This window comes from Drosophila innubila (assembly GCF_004354385.1).
Source record: "Drosophila innubila isolate TH190305 chromosome 2L unlocalized genomic scaffold, UK_Dinn_1.0 4_B_2L, whole genome shotgun sequence".
Lineage (NCBI taxonomy): Eukaryota > Metazoa > Arthropoda > Insecta > Diptera > Drosophilidae > Drosophila > Drosophila innubila.
The window spans coordinates 1732460-1753215 of record NW_022995372.1 but is presented as its reverse complement, the minus strand read 5'-3'; the positions used below and the strand labels follow the sequence as shown (position 1 = coordinate 1753215).

Here is a 20756-nt window from a genome sequence, read left to right as displayed (position 1 = left end):
ATTTATCAACTTATCAACCTACCAACTAGTCACAACAAAAACGTAATTATTATTAGCTAATCACTTACCAAACTAGCACATAACTAGATCGTAGATGCTGTGGCACCTTTCCGACTGCTCAAGCTGTATAAACACTTTACAGTTGATTAAGACCCGCGAGCTAAAAATTGTTATACAAGTAATGCTTAAAGCGTGCACTTCAATCGAAATGTAATCTTAATCCTTACAGATCCACAGCTTAGCAGACTGTTATTGTAAGTACCTAAGAGTGTTATCTTCCAAAAATTTTAAAATAGTCAGAGAAGAATTTTTGAGGGCGTTTTTATAGATTCTATATAGATCTGAAGTAAACTTTCACTATCTACCTTCGCTACAGTTCAAACTGCCTTTCTAAACTAAACTTGATCAAAAATGTTAGAAAGTTAATCTTACCCGACATCGAGGATATCATCGGAGAAATCAAATCAAATGAATTAATTTGATTCAAAAACTGTATTCAAAGTAAATTTGCAACTTTTGGTTAAGCTAACTTGAAGAGGGAAACACCTCCCTCGAAGAGTTACATTTTCCAAGAATGTCACAGCATGTCAATCTAGACTAACTTTGGACTTGATCTAATTCGTAGCATAGACTAATTGTTAACAAAACTTACACACACAAGACAACAACAACAACAACACCACGTACTAAGTACTGTACTGTAACATGATACGAAATTTAGGCAATCTCTTCAACATCTTGCGATTTGATTTGAGCTAATCCCCTTATAAATTTAAATCCCCATTAGCTGCCTGCCTGCTGGACACAGAGTGTGGTACCTCGGAGGTCTGCCAGGGCGGACAGTGCTTCAATCCTTGCCAGCAGCCACAGGCTTGTGGCCAAAATGCCGAATGTCTTATGTTTAGCCATGTAAAACAGTGCCATTGTCCGGAAGGTTTCACTGGCGATGCCGCCAAGGAATGTGTTCGTGTGCCCGTTGCCTGTGATGGCGAATGCTCGCCGGGTTACAGCTGCCGGGACTCCATGTGCCTTCCAGTCTGTCACAACGATCTGGAGTGCGCCTCCAATGAGAAGTGTCTGCGTGGCAACTGCATGCGTAAGAAGAAAGAAGACATTTACTACTCTTGCTGCTTCTATAAAACCTGCTTCTCCTCCTCCTTCTTAGTGACCTGCCGTGTGGACAACGATTGCTTCCTAGGCCATGTTTGCTTACACAACAAGTGTGTCTTTGGCTGCCACGTTGATGACGATTGCAGTGCTTCGGAATCCTGTCGCAACGACAAGTGCGTTAATCCTTGTTCGGAGAATCCCTGTGGCCCCAACGCAGCCTGCTCGGTGTCGAATCATCGCGCCAGCTGCAGCTGCCTGGACAACATGGTGCCCAATCCGACACCCCAAGTGGGCTGTGTGCGTTCACCACCCCTTGACTGCCATGAGAATCGCGACTGTAGCAATGGCCTGGCCTGCTTTGAGTCCGTCTGTCGCCCACTTTGTGCGGATGATGCCGGTTGCTTGACCAACGAGCGTTGCCAGCAGGGCGTCTGTAAGCCCTTGTGTCGCCATGACAATGAGTGTGCCCATGGAGAACTCTGTCTGGGACTCAACTGTGTCACGGGCTGTCGCTCTGACCAGGGCTGTCCTGCCCATTTGACTTGCGTGGGTCAGCAGTGTGTGGATCCTTGCGCGGATCCCACGGCATGTGGCACTAATGCCATCTGCCAGACCATCGATCATCACAAGCAATGCAGCTGTCCCGAGGGACTTACCGGAAATGCCAATGCGGCTTGTAAGACGCCACGTACCGCTTGTGGACGCAACGAGGACTGCGGCTCGAATCAATTGTGCTACGCGGGAAGCTGTCAAGGAAAGTGCCGTAATGATCAGAATTGTCTCTCGGATGAACGTTGCATGCGTGGCACTTGCCGCACAGTTTGCAACACGGACAGCGCCTGTGCCGAAGGACAGATCTGTGAGAATCGCGTATGTCAGACAGGCTGCCGCAACGATCTCAGTTGCGCCAGCGATGAGGCTTGTGTCAACAAGAAATGCCAGAATCCCTGCCAGGCTCCAGGACAGTGCGGACAATGCGCTGACTGTCTGGTCATCAATCACGGCGTGCAATGTCAGTGTCCCGCCTCCTTTATTGGTGACGGACTCACTGGATGTCATCTGCCTCCAGAGCGTTGTCATCCTGGTTGTGAATGCGATGAAAGCGGCGCCTATTGCGCCTCCAAGTGTTCCCGCTCCGAGGACTGTGCCTGTGGACAACAGTGTGCACGTGGCAAGTGCCGCAACAAGTGTGGTCCCAAGCGACAATGCCCCCTGGGGCAACTTTGTGAAGAGGCTCCTGCATTGCCGGTTGCAAGTCAAATGGAGACTGTGCCGCGGATCAGAGCTGCGTCACTGGCAAATGTGCAGATCCCTGTGCCGATGATAGAGCCTGTGGACGCAATGCTCTCTGCACCGTCTCGGAACATCGCATGCTGTGCTACTGCCCCGATGGATACGAAGGCGAGCCCAGCAAGGAGTGTGTTCAGTTCGAGTGCCGTGAGGATAACGACTGCGAGTCCAGCAAACGCTGTGATCAAGGCAAATGTCGCAATCCCTGTTTGGAGTTTGGAGCCTGTGGCTCCAATGCCCAATGCCGTGTGGTTAATCGCAAGGCTCAATGTTCCTGCCCGCCCGACTTCTTTGGCAATCCCGCCACCGAATGTCAGCCTCTGGTTGGTGGATGTTCCACAAATCCCTGCGGCGTATTTTCCAAGTGCATTGAACTGCCTGGTGGATATGAATGCGCCTGTATGGATGGCTGCTTTGGAGATGCTCACAAGGGTTGCATCTGCGGTGATCAACATGTCAATTCCTGCCGTGATCAACCCTGCGGCCTTAATGCCGCCTGTAAGGTGCTCGACAACAATCAAGCCGAATGTTACTGCCCGGAGAACTTCCCCCACGGAGATGCCTATGTGCAATGTAAGTAATGATAAAGATACTGATTAATAATTCATCAAGTTCACCTCGAGCAAATCGTCTTTAATTGCTGATAAATAATTTGTTGCCCACTTTTAGGTTATTTGACAGCACCAAAAGAGGACTGCCGTACCCAGGGCTGTGATGCGGGTGCATGTGTGCGCCAGGGCTACGATTATGTCTGCCAACAGGGTAAGTGGACCAATTCAATGTCAATATCATTTAAAGTACTTAGAATACAGCTAATGCTAATCATGTTTATCGACGTTTGCTTTCACAAAAGTAATCGTTGATCAAAACACACACAAATACATTCACACACACACACACATAGATATACATTTTTGATTGGAGTAATCAGTTTTTATCGTAATCAGTTAGCGTTATCCTTATCGTTGCCGTTATTTAACTGGATTTCAGTCAGTAACAATAACTGATATTGTTGTTAAAATAATATTATTTTTTTGGTTTAATTATTTATAGCTATATACATAAATAAGTTGTTTTTAAACCTAAAAACCAGCTAATTTCACTAATTCAGAAAAGCAACAAAAAATTTAATTTGATTTTTTTCAGTGTAGTGTGTGTTTTTTAATGATGTTAAAAATATTAATGAATTAATTGTATAATCAATTTAACAACCTATACACATGTTCCAAGCTACCGAGAAGTGTCTAGTTTTTTGTAAAATCAACTCCCCGCGCACAACAACACACACATCCAGACACACCCAGAAGATATACACACAACTACCTACACAACTCAATGCAAAAATTCCAAAAACAGTTCCAAAAGCAAATACCTTTTAGGGAGTACACGTACCCGACTTGCACTAGATTAATTTTTGAGTAATACATTTTAATAGTTTTTAAGAGTTATTTGCCAAATTCGATTAATCGATAACTTTCAACCACAACGCATATGGAAATTTGTGGAATGTTGCTGTCGCTATCGCGGTTACCCAATCTGTGCCTAGTATTCATTTAATGAAAAACCCATTAATCGCCAATCAAAAAAAAAAAAACAATTATATCTTTAAGCATATAGTTTTGTATCAAATACTAAAAACGACATATATTCCGAGCATTTTACAACACTCGTTAGAAAATTGTTTTGCAATTCAATTCAGCCTCATAAAGCTTTGAAGCTTGCATTTATCATTACTTCATACAGCATTCATTAAAATATTTAAGACACATATTGGCTTTGAATAACTCATACAATATATTCGTATATTTTGGAGTGTTTTACAACACTAGCTAGCTCTGCGGCATACCATGAAAAATTCCTGTTCAACGCACAGATCAGTAGACAAGTTGGTTCATCTCTAATCTAATATCGTATACTTATAATTATCGAAAATGCCGCGATAGCGATATGTAGCCATATTACTCGATATTCACGGCTTCACAGAATACAAAGCACCAGCATCTGAGAAAGGTGCCTTAAGTGTACAACAAACAACAACACAGCTGAAAAAAATTACAATATACAAAAAAATAAAGACAACAAATCTCCCAAAACACACATCCCTACATCGTCGATATCCATGATCTCTCCCGTTAATCCCATCCTTTACCCCGACCCCCAAAAATAACCCAACGATGTTAAATCCACTATTCTGCTCCCCTGCGTCACTCTGTCGTTTTCCTTCGCTAAAAAATAAAATAATAGCTTTAACAATTGAAAAAAACAAACATTTTTTCTTGAATGAACAAAGTCTCAGATTGGGAACTGTGGACGGGACAATTCTCACACATGGTTCACATATGCTTTAAATCAATTAATTCATCAGTTCTCTAGCTCAAAATGATGTACTATAAGTCTCATATGTGTATAGATCAATTACAACAACAGCTAAAAACTGCAACAACAACTACTACAACTACTTTTCAATGCATTCCTATATAACCGAAAAATACTTAAGTCTAAAAAACAATAATAATTTTGTATAAAGCTCCTTTAAAATACACGTACCCCTAGCACACTTTTAGCTAGTCTATTGGTTGAAAATCGCTTCCGTACAGATAAAAAACAATTCGAAATTTAAAAAAAACTGAATAAAACTGTAACTAAATTTGACTAACACTGCAAAAAAGAAAATTAATTATATATTTTTGGTAAATTTGACTCTAGTCTTTAAGATGTATATACAGAAATTTGTATGTGTGATTAATCACATCTGTACATATTATATGCGTATACAAAATGCTCAACTACAACTAACCCCAAACACAAAAGAGAGTATAAAGCAAAACCTGTAAATATTTGAATTTATACTAAATTTATCAGTTTGTGAATTATGAATAACACCACAGATAAGCTACAAAACGTACTATTCTTTCAACTATTCCTAATTCTAACGTACTCTTCCAAATTATCTAATATATTGCTTTAGTCAAAAGTTGTATCTTTAATTTTGATCTATTCTCTATCTGCTCTTCATCTTTATTCATTGCCTCTCTTCTTTCGTACCTCTCTATCATGCCACTCACCCAAATCAATCACCAATAACGTGTCTCTCGTGAGGGCAGAGCGCATGTGTTGGATGTCGTGTAATTTTCACCATTACTCAACAAAATATGTAAGAACTACGCATTAGACCAAAGAGATCATTGCTAAAAAAAACAAAAACAAAAAAAATTTAATTAACTTGTCCATAGATCACAGCAGTTAACTGGGCAACTAAAGCGCAAGTCTCTCTCTATTTTTAAAACCCGCAAAATATATACACACTTGATATATATACTTAATAATTGGTAATTCATCAAGGATTATAACTATTGCTCACTCGAAATTATGTACTTATAAGACTGCTCGCTCGCTCGCCCGCATACCAATCAATCAATCAACAAATCAATTAATCTACATACCAAACATAAAGCAGCCTATCTACCCTATAAAAATATATATAATTGCAAGCTTATATAGATAAGAATAAACCGATCATAACCTGAAATAAAGTGAGATGTTCCCTTCACAGTTCTGCAATTTGATGTTTTGTCCTTGACAATTACTGCCTGTCCTTATCACTAACTGCACAAACAAGATAAATACAATTTTGTTTTTCTATCTTAATGAAATCCTTAAAATCCTTTTCTGAATACAATTAGCTAAAATCCCCTCTGTACTTACTATAACAGATTCCTTGAACAAAACGCAACCCATAAAACCACTGCATTTCCCACTGACATTATTCTGAAAATACTTCCCATTCCCGAGAAAAAAAATCCCACCAAACCACATACACAAAGTACTCAAAAAAAAAATCAAATCAAACCGATACTACAAGCAAAGTAAACCAATCGAAAGTACAATTAAACACTGGATTATACTGTTTTATATATTGTCTCGTTTAAGTTTTTCTATTTTTGTTTTTAGAACATTTTTTAGCTGTAAGTTTCTTATCTGAGCCGCTCAGCCCCCAATGTATACACTCCCATCTATGTGTTCACCCTTTCCCCACCCCCCACACACCCCAACGCCTCACGTTTCTACCAAAAAAACTTTTTCTTTTGTCTGTCACATTTCCAAAGATGAAGAAAAAGAATTCAGAACTTGTAATTCCGTTTTAAATTGTTCTCGAAGCAAAGAGTCTATAGATCTATGTAGGGTGTTACTGAATAGATTGATAGATTGAGTGCACCCAAAGATTAACACCAATAGTATAAAAAACCAACAACAACCTGTCTATCTCTCTCTCTCTCTCGTTCTTCGCCTGCTGCGCTGTTTGTTACATTATAGACACCGAACAATGCTACTCAGATACGGATTGTCCCAGTGAAAAATCATGCCTGCAAGGACACTGCACCGATCCTTGTACAATGCGAGGCGCGTGTGGCACGAATGCTTTATGCCAAACAGTCCTGCATCGTCCCCGTTGCTCCTGCCCCAGCTGTCACATTGGTCGGCCCGAGGTCGAGTGTAAGCTGGATAGCAAATGTGTGCCCGATGACACAGATCCCAAGACAAAAGATCAGATAACATGCACAAGCGATGCCGACTGCCCCGAGACGTTGCAGTGCGGCCAGTATGGTCAATGCACAGATCCTTGCAACAATCCCCTTTTCATCTGTGAGAGTAACAAAAAGTGCGAAACACGACGCCATCAACCTGTCTGCATTTGCAAATCCGGGTTCATTGTGAATGAATACGGCGAATTGACCTGTGCGCCGGATAAGCGCGAATGCTATCGTGATGATGACTGTGCCTCAAATATGGCCTGCACGGATGGCAAGTGTCGTAACCCGTGTATTGTCCCTCTGGGACGTTCCCCAATCTGTGCCAAGAACAAATCGTGCGAGGTGCAGGATCACAAGCCCGTTTGCATTTGTATGCGCGATTGTCAGCCATCGATATCGATATGTTTACGCGACGCTGGCTGCCCATCGGGTTTGGCCTGTCGTAATTATCAGTGCGTCGATCCATGCAAATTTGCCACATGCGCCTCCAACTCGCCATGCATTGTCGAGGATCACAAGCCGATATGTAAATTCTGCCCAACTGGATTTATAGCCGATGCCAAATATGGATGTCAAAAAGGTAAACCACACAACGTACTCTCTCTCACATCAACTCTTTGTCTTGTCAAGTGAAAGTACCTTAATGTCTCTGACTCTCGTTTACCGTTTATCGTAAATCTCTCTTTACTGCTCTTTTTTCACTCTCTCTTCCTCTCTCTCTCTCTTTTTCTGACATTGCTAGTTCTGTCTTAAATTGTCTGTTCCCCTCACACTACACACTCACACACCACATCACAACAAAAACACAAGCACACCCACACAGAATGACCTGGCGAAATATATTGACCGAAAGCCAAAATCCTACTACGATATTATCTTATATTTTGTCAATCTATTTCCCCACATATTGTGTAAATGTACATAGAAGTGAGGAATTAACAACTAAAGCGCTATCCCAAGATTCTTTCTTTCTCTTACTCTTACTTTCTGTCTCTAAATCTGTCTGTGCCTTCAAATATGATAAACAATATCAAAGCTAAATGACGTACCGCCCAAAGATTTAATATCAGGAATACTTGTAATGCCCGTTAAGCTTTCAATAAAAACCGAAACCAAAAAGCGCAATAACCAAACAAAAATAAGAAAAACTATTATCCAAATTATTGATTGATCATTAAGTGATCATGATCCAAGACACCCCATTTTGGGGGCAGTATCAACAACATAACAGATACAGATAAAAATACAACAAGCAATTCTTCTGAACATTCACACACGCTCATGCTCACAATGATTATTAATCAAATGCCTCTTGAATACTATGAATATCTTAACCCATGATTCTAAACAAACGGTAATCTAGATGTATTTGTAATACTAATGGTATAAACAACAACAACAATTACAACACCCAAAACATAATTCCAATATGTAGCTAACTAATAGTAAAAACAATCGTTTCTAATTTGAATTTACAAATCTAACCGTAAAATAATAATTTGAACTAAATATTTCGTACTCGAAGTTTTGTCACAGTCTCTTTTAACTGTACCCAAGAAAATTAGATGAAAACTTCCTCGAACATATTTATTAAAGCCCCCCAGGTACTCCTTGTATATATCTATAAATATATATATTATTGTGCACATTCCTACTTTGCTGTAGCTATACACCTATATCTTATATCGTATTAATTTGTAAATATTTTAATGTATTGTATTTTTTAAATTTTATACTTTTATTCGAAATATGTACAAAAATACTCCACCTCAAAATTATGATACAAACAAAAACAAAATCCAAAAATAAAACCAAAACATGCAGCTAAGCCAGGTGGCAACTGTACCACACACGAAGATTGCAGTGAAGTACATCAATGCGGATCGTCTGGTCAATGTATCGATCCTTGTCAAACAGTTTGCGTAGGTGCCATAAAGTGCGTAACAAAGGCACATATGATTGCAACCTGCATTTGCTCCAAGAATTTCACCAACACCACTACCACTAACTGTCTACCGACCCACACAACACCACCCACAACCGAAGCAACCGAACCTACTGAGACAACGACAGATGCAACTAACATAAAATACACAGTCATGCAATTGGCAAACCAAACAGAAATGCGAACCCACTATACAGACATTGAAGCTGATAGCACATATGATAGCACAACAGAATCCTATAAAACCACCAAACAGCTAATTATAGACCATACGTTCCCCCCGAAGGTGGAAACTACATTGCTCCCAGTATTTCGGGAAACAACAACTCCATTTATTACTACAACTCAAAGAATCTCTTCCCCTGGTACTACAGAGAGTCCTTCTACTGATAAAATAAGTCAGGGTACTGAAACGACTATCCAAACAGAGGGAACAACTTCGAAAAGTTCTACTTCTGTACCATTATCGACAGAAACCACTTCTCCAACGATAGGCACTACTGAAGATACTACATTGCCATCAATATCTGGGGAAACAACAACTCTATTTATTACTACAACTCAAAGAATTTCTTCCCCTGGTACTACAGAGAGTCCTTCTACTGATAAAATAAGTCAGGCTACTGAAACGACTATCCAAACAGAGGGAACAACTTCCAAAAGTTCTACTTCTGTACCATTATCGACAGAAACAACTTCTCCAACAATAGGCACTACTAAAAATACAACATTGCCACCAATATCTAGGGATACAACAACTCCATTTATTACTACAACTCAAAGAATTTCTTCCTGGTACTACAGAGAGTCCTTCTACTGATAAAATAAGTCAGGGTACTGAAACGACTATCCAAACAGAGGGAACAACTTCGAAAAGTTTTACTTCTGTACCTTTATCCACAGAAACAACTTCTCCAACGATAGGAACAACTGAAGATACTACATTGCCACCAATATTTAGGGACACTACTACTCCATATATTACTACAACTCAAAGAATTTCTTTCCCTGGTACAACAGAGAGTCCTTCTACTGATAAAATAAGTCAGGGTACTGAAACGACTATCCAAACAGAGGGAACAACTTCGAAAAGTTCTACTTCTGTACCATTATCGACAGAAACCACTTCTCCAACGATAGGCACTACTGAAGATACTACATTGCCATCAATATGGGAAACAACAACTCCATTTATTACTACAACTCAAAGAATTTCTTCCTGGTACAACAGAGAGTCCTTCTACTGATAAAATAAGTCAGGTACTGAAACGACTATCCAAACAGAGGGAACAACTTCGAAAAGTTCTACTTCTGTACCATTATCGACAGAAACCACTTCTCCAACGATAGGCACTACTGAAGGTACTACATTGCCACCAATATTTAGGGACACAACTACTCCATATATTATTGCAACTCAAAGAATTTCTTTCCCTGGTACTACAGAGAGTCCTTCTACGGATAAAATAAGTCAGGGTACTGAAACGACTATCCAAACAGAGGGGACAACTTCGAAAAGTTTTACTTCTGTACCATTATCGACAGAAACAACTTCTCCAACGATAGGAACAACTGAAGATACTACATTGCCATCAATATCTGGGGAAACAACAACTCCATTTATTACTACAACTCAAAGAATTTCTTCCCCTGGTACTACAGAGAGTCCTTCTACTGATAAAATAAGTCAGGGTACTGAAACGACTATCCAAACAGAGAGAAAAACTTCGAAAAGTTCTACTTCTGTACCATTATCGACAAAAACCACCTCTTCTGGTACAACAAGAGTCCTTACTGATAAAATAAGTCAGGTACTGAAACGACTATCCAAACAGAGGAACAACTTCGAAAAGTTATACTTCTGTACCATTATCGACAGAAACCACTTCTCCAACGATAGGCACTACTGAAGATACTACATTGCCTCAATATCTAGGGACACAACTACTCCATATATTACTACAACTCAAAGAATTTCTTCCCTGGTACTACAGAGAGTCCTTCTACTGATAAAATAAGTCAGGTACTGAAACGACTATCCAAACAGAGGGAACAACTTCAAAAGTTTACTTCTGTACCATTATCGACAGAAACACCACTTCTCCAACGATAGGCACTACTGAAGATACTACATTGCCATCAATATCTGGGAAACAACAACTCCATTTATACTACAACTCAAAGAATTTCTTCCCTGGTACAACAGAGAGTCCTTCGACTGATAAAATAAGTCAGGGTACTGAAACGACTATCCAAACAGAGAGAACAACTTCGAAAAGTTCTACTTCTGAAGTACCATTATCGACAATAACCAACTCAAAGAATTTCTTCCCTGGTACAACAGAGAGTCCTTCTACTGATAAAATAAGTCAGGTACTGAAACGACTATCCAAACAGAGGGAACAACTTCGAAAAGTTCTTCTTACCATTATCGACAGAAACAACTTCTCCAACGATAGGCACTACTGAAGATACTACATTGCCACCAATATCTGGGGAAACAACAACTCCATTTATTACTACAACTCAAAGAATTTCTTCCCCTGGTACAACAGAGAGTCCTTCGACTGATAAAATAAGTCAGGGTACTGAAACGACTATCCAAACAGAGGGAACAACTTCGAAAAGTTCTACTTCTGTACCATTATCGACAGAAACAACTTCTCCAACGATAGGAACAACTGAAGATACTACATTGCCATCAATATCTGGGGAAACAACAACTCCATATATTATTACAACTCAAAGAATTTCTTTCCCTGGTACTACAGAGAGTCCTTCTACTGATAAAATAAGTCAGGGTACTGAAACGACTATCCAAACAGAGGGAACAACTTCGAAAAGTTCTACTTCTGTACCATTATCGACAGAAACAACTTCTCCAACGATAGGCACTACTGAAGATACTACATTGCCATCAATATCTAAACAACAACTCCATATATTATTGCAACTCAAAGAATTTCTTTCCCTGGTACTACAGAGAGTCCTTCTACGGATAAAATAAGTCGGGGTACTGAAACGACTATCCACACAGAGGGAACAACTTCGAAAAGTTCTACTTCTGTACCATTATCGACAGAAACCACTTCTCCAACGATAGGAACAACTGAAGATACTACATTGCCATCAATATCTGGGGAAACAACAACTCCATATATTATAACAACTCAAAGAATTTCTCTCCCTGGTACTACAGAGAAGCCTTCTACTGATAAAATAAGTCAGGGTACTGAAACGACTATCCAAACAGAGGGAACAACTTCGAAAAGTTCTACTTCTGTACCATTATCGACAGAAACCACTTCTCCAACGATAGGCACTACTGAAGATACTACATTGCCACCAATATTTAGGGTCACAACTACTCCATACATTACTACAACTCAAAGAATTTCTTTCCCTGGTACTACAGAGAGTCCTTCTACTGATAAAATAAGTCAGGGTACTGAAACGACTATCCAAACAGAGGGAACAACTTCGAAAAGTTCTACTTCTGTACCATTATCGATAGAAACCACTTCTCCAACGATAGGCACTACTGAAGATACTACATTGCCACCAATATCTGGTGAAACAACAACTCCATTTATTACTACAACTCAAAGAATTTCTTCCCCTGGTACTACAGAGAGTCCTTCTACTGATAAAATAAGTCAGGGTACTGAAACGACTATCCAAACAGAGGGAACAACTTCGAAAAGTTCTACTTCTGTACCATTATCGACAGAAACCACTTCTCCAACGATAGGCACTACTGAAGATACTACATTGCCACCAATATTTAGGGACACAACTACTCCATATATTATTACAACTCAAAGAATTTCTCTTCCTGGTACTACAGAGAAGCCTTCTACTGATAAAATAAGTCCGGGTACTGAAACGACTATCCAAACAGAGGGAACAACTTCGAAAAGTTCTACTTCTGTACCATTATCGACAGAAACCACTTCTCCAACGATAGGCACTACTGAAGATACTACATTGCCACCAATATTTAGGGACACAACTACTCCATATATTATTACAACTCAAAATATTTCTCTCCCTGGTACTACAGAGAGTACTTCTACTGATAAAATAAGTCAGGCTACTGAAACGACTATCCAAACAGAGAGAACAACTTCGAAAGGTTATACTTCTGAACCTTTATCCACAGAAACAACTTCTCCAATGATAGGCACTACTGAGGATACTACATTGCCTCCAATATCTCGGGAAACAAAAACTCCATTTATAACTACAACTCAAAGAATTTCTTCCCCTGGTACAACAGAGAGTCCTTTTACTGATAAAATAAGTCAGGATACTGAAACGACTATCCAAACAGAGGGAACAACTTCGAAAAGTTCTACTTCTGTACCATTATCGACAGAAACAATTTCTCCAACGATAGGCACTACTGAAGATACTACATTGCCACCAATATCTGGTGAAACAACAACTCCGTTTATTACTACAACTCAAAGAATTTCTTCCCCTGGTACAACAGAGAGTCCTTTTACTTATAAAATAAGTCAGGCTACTGAAACGACTATCCAAACAGAGAGAACAACTTCGAAAGGTTATACTTCTGTTCCATTATCGACAGAAACCACTTCTCCAACGATAGGCACTACTGAAGATACTACATTACCATCAATATCTCGGGAAACAACAACTCCAACTATTGCTTCAACTCAAAGAATTTATCTTCCTGGTACTACAGAGAGCCCTTTTACAGATAATATAAGTCAGGGTACTGAAACGACTATCCAAACAGAGGGAACAACTTCGAAACGTTCTACTTCTGTTCCATTATCGACAGAAACAACTGCTCCAACGATCGGCACTACTGAAGATACTACATTGCCAACAATATCTAGTGAAACAACAACTCCATTTGTTACTACAACTCAAAGAATTTATCTTCCTGGTACAACAGAGAGTCCTTCTACTGATAAAATAAGTCCGGGTACTGAAACGACTATCCAAACAGAGGGAGCAACTTCGAAAAGTTCTACTTCTGTTCCATTATCGACAGAAACAACTGCTCCAACGATAGGCACTACTGAAGATACTACATTGCCACCAATATCTAGGGTCACAACTACTCCATATATTACTGCAACTCAAAAAATTTCTTCCCCTGGTACTACAGAGAGTCCTTCTACTGATAAAATAAGTCAGGGTACTGAAACGATTATCCAAACAGAGGGAACAACTTCGAAAAGTTCTACTTCTGTTCCATTATCGACAGAAACAACTTCTCCAACGATAGGCACTACTGAAGATACTACATTGCCACCAATATCTAGGGTCACAACTACTCCATATATTACTACAACTCAAAAAATTTCTTCCCCTGGTACTACAGAGAGTCCTTCTACTGATAAAATAAGTCAGGGTACTGAAACGATTATCCAAACAGAGGGAGCAACTTCGAAAAGTTCTACTTCTGTTCCATTATCGACAGAAACAACTGCTCCAACGATAGGCACTACTGAAGATACTACATTGCCATCAATATCTGGGGAAACAACAACTCTATTTATTACAACAACTCAAAGAATTTCTTCCCCTGGTACTACAGAGAGTCCTTCTACTGATAAAATAAGTCAGGCTACTGAAACGACTATCCAAACAGAGAGAACAACTTCGAAAGGTTATACTTCTGTACCTTTATGGACAGAAACAACTTCTCCAACGATAGGCACTACTGAAGATACTACATTGCCATTAATATCTGGGGAAACAACAACTTCATTTATAGCTACAACTCAAAGAATTTCTTCCCCTGGTACTACAGAGAGTCCTTCTACTGATAAAATAACTCAGGGTACTGAAACGACTATCCAAACAGAGAGAACAACTTCGAAAGGTTATACTTCTGTACCTTTATCGACAGAAACCACTTCTCCAACGATAGGCACTACTGAAGATACTACATTGCCACCAATACCTAGGGACACAACTACTCCATATATTACTACAACTCAAAGAATTTCTTTCCCTGGTACTACAGAGAGTCCTTCTACTGATAAAATAACTCAGGGTACTGAAACGACTATCCAAACAGAGGGAACAACCTCGAGAAGTTCGACTTCTGTACCATTATCGACAGAAACTACTTCTCCAACGATAGGCACTACTGAAGATACTACATTGCCATCAATATCTGGGGAAACAACAACTCCATATATTATTACAACTCAAAGAATTTCTTCCCCTGGTACTACAGAGAGTCCTTCTACTGATAAAATAAGTCAGGCTACTGAAACGACTATCCAAACAGAGAGAACAACTTCGAAAGGTTATACTTCTGTACCTTTATCGACAGAAACCACTTCTCCAACGATAGGCACTACTGAAGATACTACATTGCCATTAACATCTGGGGAAACAACAACTCCATTTATTACTACAACTCAAAGAATTTCTTCCCCTGGTACTACAGAGAGTCCTTCTACTGATAAAATAAGTCAGGCTACTGAAACGACTATCCAAACAGAGAGAACAACTTTGAAAGGTTATACTTCTGAACATTTATCGACAGAAACCACTTCTCCAACGAGAGGCACTTCTGAAGATACTACATTGCCATTAATATCTGGGGAAACAACAACAATATTTATTACTACAAGTCCTTCTACTGATAAAATAACTCAGGGTACCGAAACGACTATCCAAACAGAGAGAACAACTTCGAAAAGTTCTACTTCTGTACCTTTATCGACAGAAACAACTTCTCCAACGATAGGCACTACTGAAGATACTACATTGCCATTAACATCTGGGGAAACAAAAACTCCATTTATTACTACAACTGAAAGAATTTCTTCCCCTGGTACTACAGAGAGTCCTTCTTCTGATAAAATAAGTCAGGCTACTGAAACGACTATCCAAACAGAGAGAACAACTTCGAAAGGTTATACTTCTGTACCTTTATCGACAGAAACCACTTCTCCAACGATAGGCACTACTGAAGATACTACATTGCCATCAATATCTCGGGAAACAACAACTCCAATTATTGCTTCAACTCAAAGAATTTATCTTCCTGGTACTACAGAGAGTACTTTTACAGATAAAATAAGTCAGGGTACTGAAACGACTATCCAAACAGAGGGAACAACTTCGAAAAGTTCTACTTCTGTACCTTTACCGACAGAAACAACTTCTCCAACGACAGGCACTTCTGAAGATACTACATTGCCATTAATATCTGGGGAAACAACAACAGTATTTATTACTACAAGTCCTTCTACTGATAAAATAACTCAGGGTACTGAAACGACTATCCAAACAGAGAGAACAACTTCGAAAGGTTATACTTCTGTACCTATATCGACAGAAACCACTTCTCCAACGATAGGCACTACTGAAGATACTACATTGCCACCAATACCTAGGGACACAACTACTCCATATATTACTACAACTCAAAGAATTTCTTCCCCTGGTACTACAGAGAGTCCTTCTACAGATAATATAAGTCAGGGTACTGAAACGACTATTCAAACAGAGGGAACAACTTCGAAAAGTTCTGCTTCTGTACCTTTATCGACAGAAAGCACTTCTCCAACGATAGGCACTACTGAAGATACTTCATTGCCACCAATATTTAGGGACACAACTACTCCATTTAATACTACAACTCAAAGAATTTCTCTTCCTGGTACAACAGAGAGTCCTTCTACTGATAATATAAGTCAGGGTACTGAAACGACTACCCAAACAGAGGGAACAACTTCGAAAGGTTATACTTCTGTACCTATATCGACAGAAACCACTTCTCCAACGATAGGCACTACTGAAGATACTACATTGCCACCAATACCTAGGGACACAACTACTCCATATATTACTACAACTCAAAGAATTTCTTCAACTGGTACTACAGAGAGTCCTTCTACTGATAAAATAACTCAGGGTACTGAAACGACTATCCAAACAGAGGGAACAACTTCGAAAAGTTCTACTTCTGTACCTTTATCGACAGAAACAACTTCTCCAACGATAGGCACTACTGAAGATACTACATTGCCATCAATATCTGGGGAAACAACAACAATATTTATTACTACAAGTCCTTCTACTGATAAAATAACTCAGGGTACTGAAACGACTATCCAAACAGAGAGAACAACTTCGAAAGGTTATACTTCTGTACCTTTATCGACAGAAACCACTTCTCCAACGATAGGAACTACTGAAGATACTACATTGCCACCAATACCTAGGGACACAACTACTCCATATATTACTACAACTCAAAGAATTTCTTCCCCTGGTACTACAGAGAGTCCTTCTACTGATAAAATAACTCAGGGTACTGAAACGACTATCCAAACAGAGGGAACAACTTCGAGAAGTTCTACTTCTGTACCATTATCGACAGAAACCACTTCTCCAACGATAGGCACTACTGAAGATACTACATTGCCTTCAATATCTGGGGAAACAACAACTCCATATATTATTACAACTCATAGAACTTCTTCCCCTGGTACTACAGAGAGTCCTTCTACAGATAATATAAGTCAGGGTACTGAAACGACTATTCAAACAGAGGGAACAACTTCAAAAAGTTCTACTTCTGTACCTTTATCGACAGAAACCACTTCTCCAACGATAGGCACTACTGAAGATACTTCATTGCCACCAATATTTAGGGACACAACTACTCCATTTAATACTACAACTCAAAGAATTTCTCTTCCTGGTACAACAGAGAGTCCTTCTACTGATAATATAAGTCAGGGTACTGAAACGACTACCCAAACAGAGGGAACAACTTCTAGAAGTTCTCTTTCTGTACCACTATCGACAGAAACCACTTCTCCAACGATAGGCACTACTGAAGATACTACATTGCCACCAATACCTAGGGACACAACTACTCCATATATTACTACAACTCAAAAAATTTCTTCCCCTGGTACTACAGAGAGTCCTTCTACCGATAAAATAAATCAGGGTACTGAAACGATTATCCAAACAGAGGGAACAACTTCGAAAAGTTCTACTTCTGTACCACTATCGACAGAAACCACTTCTCCAACGATAGGCACTACTGAAGATACTACATTGCCACCAATACCTAGGGACACAACTACTCCATATATTACTACAACTCAAAAAATTTCTTCCCCTGGTACTACAGAGAGTCCTTCTACTGATAAAATAAGTCAGGGTACTGAAACGATTATCCATACAGAGGGAACAACTTCGAAAAGTTCTACTTCTGTACCACTATCGACAGAAACTACTTCTCCAACGATAGGCACTAATGAAGTTACTACATTGCCATCAATATATGGGGAAACAACAACTTCCTTTATACCTACAACTCAAAGAATTTCTTCCCCTGGTACTACAGACAGTTCTTATACTGAAGTTTTGACTCAGGGAACTAAAGCGACTATTCTAACAGAGGCAATAACTTCGAAAGGTTCTACTTCTGCACATGAAACAACTTTTCCATTCACATCTACTGACAGAAGTACCACACATGCAGGCAAGAGTATTCCTACTGAAGGAATCTCTATATCTGTTACTCAACCGACGTCTATTCCTGATTTCATGACAAGGAATGACTCTCTAACTACAGCCCCGACTTTTATTTCAAATGACCTTACGACTTCTAGATTGACAGTGACTGACAAGTCATCTGTTACCAGTGTTTCGACAACATCAGAAGCTCCTTTAAGTACAATGACGCCATTTTTTTATACATCAATGGGTTATCCCGGCGAAACGACAACCGGTAAGGTAACTTTTATGACAACATTAGGATCAGGCTTAGGAGGAACAGCAAATACTGAAGAGGGCACGACACTTTCTATTGGTATGCCAAATGTGACAAAGACCGGTACAGATGAGACCACGACAGAACTTGTTTTAAAATGTACTGATAATTTCGATTGCTTGGACGACGAGTTATGTGTGAAAGGAAATTGCATTAGACCCTGTGAATATTACGAAAATCTCTGTGATGTTCAAAATTTTACTGTTTGTCGTGCATTGAACCACTCCGTTTTGTGCTTATGTGATACCGCCGCAGATGTAAATAAACCCGGTTGCGCTATCAATGCAGGTAACTAAAGCTGTGTATGTAAATGTTAAGTCATAATATCGATCCACGTGTTCTCTATGAATTGAATGCATTGCAAAAAGAACCAAAGGGTTGCGGTGAAAGAAATTATCTTTTTGGCATCCTAGGGGCCAACTACCTCAATCGCCAAATGCATCTGGCAATAAGTAGAAGCCAACTTCAATTTGATGTCTCATATTGTCCTATCTCTCTTTTTATCTCTCTCTCTCTCTCTGTTAATGGATCATCATACCTAAACCTTCTCCTGTGTCCATAACTGACCAGCCTATTGCTATGGCTGGCATGTGCATGTATTTTTTATTATTATTGTACTCTTCTGTTCTGTTTCGTGCAATCCAATTCCCAGTGTGTTTTGTGTGTCTTCTGTGTGATTCAATACGGAAGGCATCAAACGCTTCAAATTCTAGAGTTCTTTTCCCATTGTCCTATCACTGGCTCTTCTGCTGTCATTTGTATGCCTGCACCCACCAACCCACCACCCACTGAACCAGCATCAAAAACAACCAACACCACCTTATTTTGGATACGCTCTCGAAGTACTCGTATATGTGTTCACATACACAAATGGAGCATAGAGCAAATCGAGCTTAACACCTCGTTTGCGTCCTTATATTAGTTGCCTGCTTGTTTTGCCTGCCCGCCTGCTGCAAGTACTTGTATTCGAATTTGTATTCCTTTACGTGTATATCATCATCAATGTTCTCATACCACCATCATCTTGAATGTCTCTCGAATGTGCTCCATGTGCATGTTATGGCCAGCGTTACGATCTCATTATCTCTGTGTTTTATACAAATATATGTGTATATATATATATATATAATTTGTGTTGATTTTTGTTGTATTAAGTACATATGTTTGTTTGTACATAAATCGATCTATGTGTACAATATTATCGCGTGCCTGTAAGTTTTGTTATAATACATGCATTTTTATTGTATCATTAACCAATCGCATGATATGGTAAATAGTACTAATTGGTGTTTGTAATTCTTAAGACTATTTTAAAACTGCACTAACCCAAAGATATAGTCGTATCTTAATTGCTTGCTTGCTTGCATGTGTATTGGTTGTTTTTCAATAACAACAACAATAATAATAATAACAATAATATCTTAACTATACTTTGACATAGTCTATAAGCTCTAGAAACACATAAGGAAAACAATAAATACATACGTTATACTAACAGCATTGAAAACAAAGAAAAACTACCTTCAAAACAGGATTCTAAAACGAAATCAAAGAAAATATGAACTAAGCATATTTAAACAGAAAGACTTAAAAAAACACTGCCAAAAGCTTTAACTAATGCAAACAATTTACTTATAACAAAATTCCCAAATGCAACAACAGAAATCGGCTGTGCCTCGAGCGATGAATGCCCCTCCCAGCAGGCTTGCATTAATGCCCTCTGCGTGGATCCCTGCGCGTATGCGAATCCCTGCAGTCGCAGTGAGGATTGTCGCGTTGTTGGCCATTCCCCAAGCTGTTCTCAAGGTGGGTTTTACTATTCATAAAAAAAAATATTATTATATATAAATGAATTCTGCATTTGAAGTATGTGAATGTCAACGCAATTCAGACTGTCGCAACGGTGTCAAATGTGATGGCTGTTATTGTGATAGTAAGTAGAAGTATGATACATTTTGAGAGAATTTAAGATTAAAACATTCTGCATTACAGATACAGGTCGTACTCCTGGTTGTGATCACTGTGCACCAGGTGCCAAATGTGACCCAACAACTGGCGCTTGTATTAAAGGTATGTACGAGTTTTC

The 20756-nt window shown here is 39.3% G+C and overlaps 1 protein-coding gene across 1 annotated transcript in view; it reads left to right on the top strand.

Moving 5' to 3' along the window:
• LOC117780127 overlaps positions 1-20756 on the top strand; it is a 119854-nt gene that overhangs the window by 43237 nt on the left and 55861 nt on the right. Inside the window, 8 exon segments of the mRNA XM_034616539.1 lie at positions 788-1096; positions 1166-2335; positions 2338-2973; positions 3070-3162; positions 6715-7512; positions 20333-20476; positions 20538-20603; positions 20663-20740. Coding sequence (XP_034472430.1) covers positions 788-1096; positions 1166-2335; positions 2338-2973; positions 3070-3162; positions 6715-7512; positions 20333-20476; positions 20538-20603; positions 20663-20740 — 3294 coding nt within the window.